At 47.3% G+C, this 8,089-nt stretch overlaps 1 protein-coding gene across 5 annotated transcripts in view; it reads left to right on the top strand.

Annotated features, from left to right (window-relative positions):
- Positions 1–352: 352 nt before the first annotated feature.
- ZC3H7B (zinc finger CCCH-type containing 7B) overlaps positions 353–8,089 on the top strand; it is a 47,423-nt gene continuing 39,686 nt past the window's right edge. For 3 of the 5 annotated variants that reach the window (XM_086752223.1, XM_086752217.1, XM_086752192.1), the window contains exons 1-2: positions 353–935; positions 7,273–7,333. In XM_086752223.1, coding sequence (XP_086608349.1) covers positions 7,281–7,333 — 53 coding nt within the window. In that variant the 5' untranslated portion in view covers positions 353–935; positions 7,273–7,280. Of the gene's footprint in view, positions 936–2,732; positions 2,975–7,272; positions 7,334–8,089 lie in introns of all 5 variants that reach the window. The other 2 variants (XM_086752200.1, XM_086752209.1) reach the window with 2 other exon arrangements.

The following is an 8,089-nucleotide window of genomic DNA, read 5'->3' as shown; positions in this document are numbered from 1 at the left end:
GATGAAAACAAGCCAAAAATCTGGTACCAAAAAAGTGCCAAAACTCTTATGTATTAGATATAAATATATAAATATACATGCATGTGCATGTAAATAATTTATAATGCACGTGTGTTGTGTAATACCTACTAGTGTATAATAAAATGTGTTATGTATACACACACTGTGTATTCCTTTCCACCCAAAGATTTATGTTTTCACAAGATCTTATTTACAGGGAGCACCCCCAGCAGTGCAGGGGGGACTCTGAGGTCTGGCTGGAATAGATAATTGCCGTGCCATAAGCAATGGCTCTGGCCCCCTTCCAGCACAAGGGTGGCGGAAAGGGTCACAGCTTCACGTATGTGATAATCCCATGGTGGGAGTGGGGGGGTGTCTCGTAATTCGGTTCATTGCTGCCCTTCGCATGCATGCAATCGCTCTGCAGAGGCAGCTTTGCTTTCTTTCGGAGTATACTTTGTATATCAGCAAAGACAACCAGGAAGAAGAAAAATGTTGCGTTAAAATAAGAACAGAGCCTAGACTGCTTAAAGTGCTTTCGTGGTTTGTTTTTTTTTTTTTTTTTTTTTAAGCCTAATTCACCTTAAAGAATCTCAAAACCAACCGCAAGGGAAAGATCTGTGAGTTTTTGTAATGGAAAGCGGTAGCCTCTAGGGCCCAGAGGATATGCAGGGAGGCATTTTCTCTTGCTGGTGCAGCTGAGAGCAAGCAAGCGAGCGAGCGAGACCTGGAAATGAAAGTAAAGAGATCAGGAGGCACATGGAGGGAGCTGCAGGGGCAGCCGATCCAGAAGCAGAATGCTGCCTTCTATAATTAAATAGCACTTACTATTATTATTACTTCTAGTAATAATACATTAATAATATCTCTAGTAATACAATACCATTTATCAAGGAAAGTTTATACATAGTGTGGGGGGGAAAACCCAAGGAGAGGTGAGTCCTTTATTATTATTTGGGGGGGGGGGGGGATTATTTTTGTCTTAAATCAATTATCTCTGTGTGTGTGTGCTTGTGTATGTGGAAAGGGGTGGATTTGAGGAACAAGAAAGTCTGGATGTTGCTTCATTAGAAAGTAATGGTTTCAGATCGTAACTGCATGGATGAAACGTTGTGTAATTGCAAATCTAAAAAAAAAAAAAAGTGGTGAAAAATAATATGGGTGAGATTTTGGAGCTAACCCCCTCTTCCGCCAAAAATGTGGGGTTTGCAAAAAATAATTGTCAGAGATCCTAATCCCACCCCCTGGAAAAAATGTGGTAGTAGTCTGAAAGTGAATAGCTAGGGGGAAAGCCCCTGCGTTTATATGAAAAACTTAGGATTAATTGCGTTTGTGCCCGTTTGTGGTTTGTAGGTTTGAGAGCTGTGTTTGGGTTTGTTTTTGGGCTGCAGTTTCCCTCTCTTGTTTGGTATAAACCCCATGAAGCGGCAGAGAAGCCCCTGTGGAACAGCTTTTTAGATGCATCCTCCATAGGGGCTTGTAAAGTTTATAAAATAAGAAGGTTGTGGGATTTTTTTTTTTTTTCAATTTCTTTAATGCTTTAGTTTCCGGGTGGCAGGGGAGGTTTTATTTATTTATTTATTTATTTAATCTTAAAGCCGCCTCCCAGACTCCTGGAGATGTGTGATTTTTATTTAAGCAGATGGGGGATAGGGAATGAGAAAGACTATGTTTTGGTGTGTTTTCCTTTTTCCGAGGAAGCCTGGATATCTCCTGCCGCCGGAGACTCCCCCCCCCAGCAGGGCTGGGGTGGCGGAGATGCCGGTGTGACGGCGCCCGGCCGAGCCGCGGGGAGTGAGGGAGGCGCCGCCGGCCCCTCTCCGCCGCGGCCGGCCGAGATGGCGTTTTCGCCCGCGGGGGCCGCTAAGCAAGGCCGGGGATCGGCGGCCTAGTGCTGGGGGTGGAGGGAGGAGGCGAGCGGGGGCTTCCGCCCCACCCGTGTGGGAACCGGCCCCGGGATTTAATTTTTAAAGCGAGACAGAGGAGGGCGAGTTGGCTGGGCACGAAACCAAGAGCAAGTGGCCGAGGGACGGGCAGCATTACCCCACCGGCCCCTCCTTATGCCCCGGCCGCACTGCAGTGCCCCTCGGGCAGGGCCTGGAGGGCTGGGGGCAGGAGGAAGGGTGTTCCGCGGTACATGGGGGTGTTACGTGTGGGGTGGTCTGCAGTAAACAGAGTGTTATGCCTGGTGTGGGAGCCTGGAGGGAGCGGAAAATGAGGTGATGGGGGCAAGGGTGGTCTCTTGAGGCTGTGGCTGCTATCTCCATCCTCTTCCTGGGGAAACATCTGGTTGATGCTTTTATTTTCAGCTGGGGGTGAGGGGGTCGTTGCCATCTCACCGTGCATTTGCTGGAGGAATTGCTGGGTGAAGCTTATGGCACCCTGATGACATCCACCCCGATGGTGCCGCGGGGCAGGAGCAAGACTAGTGGGGTGCCAGGGTGTGGGAGAGCAGCCACAGAGGTACCTTGAGGTGGCCGGCGCATGGAGGGACAGGGTTGTCAGAGCCGGTGGGCACAGCATGGTGGTGGGGACCTGAGAGCTATTGGCTGTGAGAAGTGTTCAAACCCAGGGAGCGGGGCATGGCAGAGAGCAGCCGTGGGAACGAGTGGGAGCCTATGTTTGTAATGGGCTGTGCAGCTTGTCCTCTGCCTGACATGAGTCCAGTTACTTCTTCTGCCATACCACCGAGGTGGTCAAACTGCAGCCAGTGAAAGTCTCCATGTTTGCAGACTAGCGTGTCCTGGAGCGTTTTGCCTGGAGGAGAGTGCACAGACCCTGAGGCTGAGCTCCTGTCTCAGCTCTACAACCTGCCACTTTTATCTCGGTGCACATATTTGTGGCTGAAATGTTATGGTCAAAGCCTGGAAGCCAGTCAAGTGTGAACTCATTGCCATCCAGGAAATACAGTATGAAAACTTTGCCCAAATTCAGCTCTGGCAGGGTTGGAAATAACACCCAGGCCCTTGATAAGGTAAATTCAAGTCTTTCCGTTCATCTCGTAGTGTCTCGTAGAGCGTATCTGCCCAGTTTGTAATTGAGTCACCCTGTTTACTGGCGTGTGCTTCCTTCTGAAGGCAAGAAAACCGTTTTGCCTGTCTGCAGCATTTTATTTCTGTCTGGCAAATAGTTTGTAACTCATTGACAAACTGTGAATAAAGTCCTCTCTAGATGCTGGACCAGAAAGGATAAATATCTCTGAACTGAAAGGATAAGAGCTTTGTAGCGGGGATTCAATGGATTGAAATTCTGCTGGTGATATGAACAGACAAGCGTGTTTGGGGGGGAAGGAAAAAGAACACTTAGGCACACTGCTTCATGACATGTTTTCTGCTGTGTTTCTAAAAATATTTAAAAGACTGAGAAAACAAAAGCTAAACAGGCTCTGCGCATAAAATTAATTGTGCATTGGCCGTGGTATGGCATGCAGCAGAACTGAAGTGTTGCACTTATGGGTGGCTCACTGTATGTTGGGTTTGCTGGAGTAACAAGTGTGTAGCTTGGTCCGAGAGTTGAATGGGATGCAGTGAAGAGGTTGGAATGACAAGGGGAGACAGAAGTGACCAAGTTTGACAGAGAGATGGGAGAAGAGGAGGCGTGAGGAGCAAAAGGAGGAGTCCGAATGGTAGCCTCCATGGTAGCAGTGGTGGGGCAGGCAGACTAGGGGAGAAGTCTGCCACACATGGAGGAGGGTGCGCGTGGTATGGAGTCAGATCGAGAGGGAAAGGTGGTTGTTCCTTAGAGATGTGAAAGAAGTTGTTAGGGCAGCAGCATGTGGCGTGCATTTTGAGGGTGTTGCTATGAGGAGATGAGTCTTATGTGCAAAGTCGTGACATAAGCGTGAAGGTGTGACAGAGCTGTAGCAGAGGAAGTTGGTCACCCGCTTGGAAGGAGAGAGGAATATGGGGCAGTATCAGGGAGCAACAGTCTGGAGGGGAAATCAGGACTGTGGTTTATGGCTAAAGAAGGCAATGGAGGGTCTTGGGTTGGAGAACATTCACTCTGGAAGATGAGAGTAGTACTGCAGAGTGGTTTTTTTTAATGAGGATTTTGTAGCAAGGATCAAAACTGGCTGGGTATTGTGGGACACCAGTCATCCACATGAAGCAAGGATAGAGATATGCATGTGGTTGTGGTGGCAGTGGTGGTGAGGAGAGAAGAAACAGAAGGGGAGCTCCAGGATGTGAGAGGAGATGGATAACTCTAGGAAGGAGACATTCTGGAGCCTGTCCCTGTAGTCCTTTGGCTCCACTCCAGCTTTTCGTCCCTAATGTTTAAATGCCCTTCTCTGTGGGCAAGCAACAGTAACCAGTTTTCCTTGTAACACATGCCCACATCCTGCTGTGTAGGATGCTTTAGCAGTGGAGTCAGGGTAGCCATGAGAACAGGTACTGATCTCTTCTTCACTCCTTGCAGTAGTGTTTTAAGGGCTGAGCTCAGAAGCAGAGGTTGAAGTAGGCTGTGCGTATCTGAAGCTTTTCAAGGTGATGATCTGTTTTGTGGATATACACAATTGTGAAGGTGTGCCACAGCATTTTTGGAGGGCAGCCATTGACTTTGTGATGACCAGCTAGTGTTCGACCGCTCTCCCCACGGTCGCCAACAATCTCCATTCTCATCAGATCTGCAGGCTGCCGCTTCACTTCCCTGACTTTTGTTCTCTCTGGCATTGCTCATGTCAGGGCTACTCCTCCAGGGAAGACAAGCTAGAAGGCAAAGGTGGTGACAGCCAGCAGCAGTACCCTCATTAACTAGAGTACAGTCCCACCATGTCTGAATAGCGCAGGCAGAGCAAGATGCTGCTAACAGGGGTCCATCAACAGTCCCAGAGAAGATGAGGTGCTTAATTGGGTCCAGGGTCTCCCCAGCAAGTCTAGCAGTAGGAGATGGTGGCAGAGAAAGGGCTGGAAACAAGCTGCCTACAGTGTAGGTCCAAGGTTTGTCCAGGAGATACGATTAAGGACAGGTACACCTACAGTATGGCCCAGATGAGGCAGTATGGCTGGACCTGAGCTTAAATGGCAGAGGGTGCGTGAGTTCAGGTCTGAGGTGAAGCAGTTTGAGGCATTTAAATCCTCCTCCCTCCTTCCTCCCCTTTCCCCCACCAGTTTTTATGAGGGCCTCCTTGACCTTTTCACTCCTGTTCTCCCTGCCATTTCATCTCATGTCATTTCCCGTGGTGGCTCTTTCCCCACCCTTGTCTCTGATGGCCCTCACGGTTCTCCCCTACAGTGCTCTGGGGTTGCCCTGTCCTCTTTCGTGGCTTTCACTGCTGCCTGTGTGGAAGTGGTTCCTACTGCTCCTCATCACCTTGACTATTCTCTCTTGCTTCTTCTGTCTTTGCAGAATTTCATGGAAGGAGAAATGTAAAATAAATGGACTCTGTCTCTTTTTCTACCCCTCAAGCCTGTCCGCGTGTAGCATTACTGATCATATTAACCTCACAGTCTCCTTGTTAAATTTCCTTATTTCTTCCTGATTGCTCATTATCCAGTTTATTTATAAATCATTCCAGGCCTTCTGTTGGTCTTGTACTGAGGTCTACGTGCTCTTCTTCATCGCTTCTGTTAAAAGCCTTTGTAGAAATGCTGATCATCACTCACCTTGTCTGCTGGCTTTCCCTTTTTTTGCTGCACTGCCCATCCTGTTCCAAATGCAGCTGCTTAAAGTCTTCTACCTGCTGCTCAGACCAGATTGCTCTCAGATTTAATGTCTGATGACTTACAAATTGCACAGTGTCACTTTCAAGCTCTTGCTTCCTTCTGCTACCACTTCTTTCTGGTTTTTCTCTTGCTCGTGCCTCTCCCCCTTCCCCCAACTCTCCTTCTTGGTAAAGGGCAGGTATCAATTCTTCTACGTTTTGCATGGCGAAGAGCACAATCAATAAGGGCTTGCTGAGTTGTCAGGATTGATTTTCATGTACCTTAAAGGTCCCTGTGCCAGACTGAACGTACCATAGATACTGTAAGATACCTTGAAATGGTAGGGATGGTCTTACTCGAAAACGGAGACAGGCAGTAATGCTCTCTAAGCTGTTATAGTGTAGAGTTAGAGAAATGACTTTTGTTTTTGTTGGTAATCTCTTCAGAGGTGGTCCCAGGCTGGGAAGACACAGTGTCTTCAGCTCCATCTCATCTCAGTGTTTCTGTGCTTGGTGCCTTTGTCCCCAAGTTACCATTCCTCAGATGCTGCGCATTGTTTGTGACAAGAGCTGGTTGCTGGCAAGGCTGGGAAATGTGCTGTTGCCAGCAACTCTCTTTTGCCACAAAGTGCCATCCCTTCTCCCCTTCTGTATTCTTTTCTTGTGTGGCAGACCTGTGTACCTTGGGGAGAGGTCAGGGAGGAGCCATTCCAAGATTTGCTCCCAGAACATAGGGGATGAAGCTCATGTATCTAGTAGTGTGATTGAAACCCGTGTTAGTTGAGAAAACAGACATTACTCCAAAATGGCTCCAACATGCTCCTTACTTGCCAGACTTGCAGAGACCTAGGCTGGATTTGATCAAACATAGAGAAGTTACTATGCCCATTTTTATCCTTGACTAGGTGGGGATTACTCTCTCTTGAGTCTTCCTCAGGTGCTGCCAACCTCAATTTGAAACACTGGAGAATGGGGCTGTGTCTCCTCCCCGAAAGAGCATTCCCAAGTCTGCACTGCTCTTTCCTGCTGATTTTCAGCTTGGAATTCCCATTGCTTAGGTTCATCCCTGTTTTTATATTGAGCATGGCAAGCAATTCCATCTCCTTCCTTTGCACCTCTCTCTGTGATGTGCCTCCAGCCACCTTACATAGCTTACTTGTTCCATGTACTGTGCAGTAAACCGGTTTAAATCTGTCCCAGATAAACAATGGTCAGAATTGCTTAACGTGGGAGGATCCCAGCACAAATTCCTGAAATGACTGCCAGTGCTGGGGAAATGTAGATTTTTTTTTTTTTTCCTTTCTTAGAAGGCAGTCATGGTTACGCTCGGTTCCCATTGCTTTATTTACTGGCAGCCTAAGTAGAGAGCTCAAATTGAAGTAATTCTTCTTTGCCCATGTATCCTTGCAGTGGCATGTGAGAAAAAGCAGATACTTGGTAGTGAGCTGCTTGCCATCCTGTGTCTGCTGTGTGGATGAATCATGGACTTTGGAGTTCAGGGCGTCTGGTTTGGAACATTTTGTTAGTAGTAAATTCAGGCATACACAAACTATTTTGCTGCTTAATTGCCAGCAAAACCTGTAATGACTCATTTTGTGTTGTGGTTATTTTTTTTTCTTCTTCCTCTGCAGCAACTGTAATGGAGAGACAGAAGAGAAAACAAGAAATAGAGAAAGGACTTCAGTTCATTCAGTAAGTGGACAACCTCATTGTTTCCTGTGGCTTTGGAGGCGGTTGCCTTTGGATCAAGGATTGCAGGAACTGAGTTCTTCCTGTTCACCGCTTTGGGGTTGGTTGGAAGGAGATATTGGTCCTGAGGATTTTCCCTGTGGTTCCTCCAGATGCTTCTTGTCCTGCCATCTCTCTAAACTTGGAACTGTATAATTTTAATGTCCCTGGGTTTTGTCCTCCACTGCAAGGTGGACTTGCCAGGTGCCCCATGTAGTGCCTATAGCAGAAATAGATGACCTGGGCTCTTTTACAGTTGCCAGCCTAGTAGGTGCCTCAAGTCACTCTTCTGTGAATATAATGTGGCCTTCTAGAGCTTGAAGTGGTTGCTCATGTGGTAGCTACAAGTCCAAGTCCTTCCTTATAAAGTACAGTAGTGGTTTTTCCCTTCAGTGTCTTGGTTAGCAAAGGCCTCAGACTCAGGGTCAGGTTCCATGGTGAGTAAAGATGCAGCAAGATTGTAACGAGATTCTTTTGGGGTTTTTTTAAGGTCTGGTTTGAGTCCTGTGGTTACTATGGCTGAAATCTATGCATCTCCAATAGGAAAAAAAGCACCAGATCTTCCATGTTCCTTATTTATATCCTGTGGCATGGCAGTGATATTTTCGCCCCAGACTGAGACTAGTTTGGGTTGATAACCCAATTTCAGAGAGGCAGTTGTGAGGTTTATTTATTAGAAATAAAAGAATTTAGAAATATGGAGTGTTGTTGATGCTTCAG

This window comes from Chlamydotis macqueenii, chromosome 1 (assembly GCF_036417535.1).
Source record: "Chlamydotis macqueenii isolate bChlMac1 chromosome 1, bChlMac1.mat, whole genome shotgun sequence".
Taxonomy (NCBI): domain Eukaryota; kingdom Metazoa; phylum Chordata; class Aves; order Otidiformes; family Otididae; genus Chlamydotis; species Chlamydotis macqueenii.
This window is presented reverse-complemented; position numbering and strand designations above follow the sequence as displayed.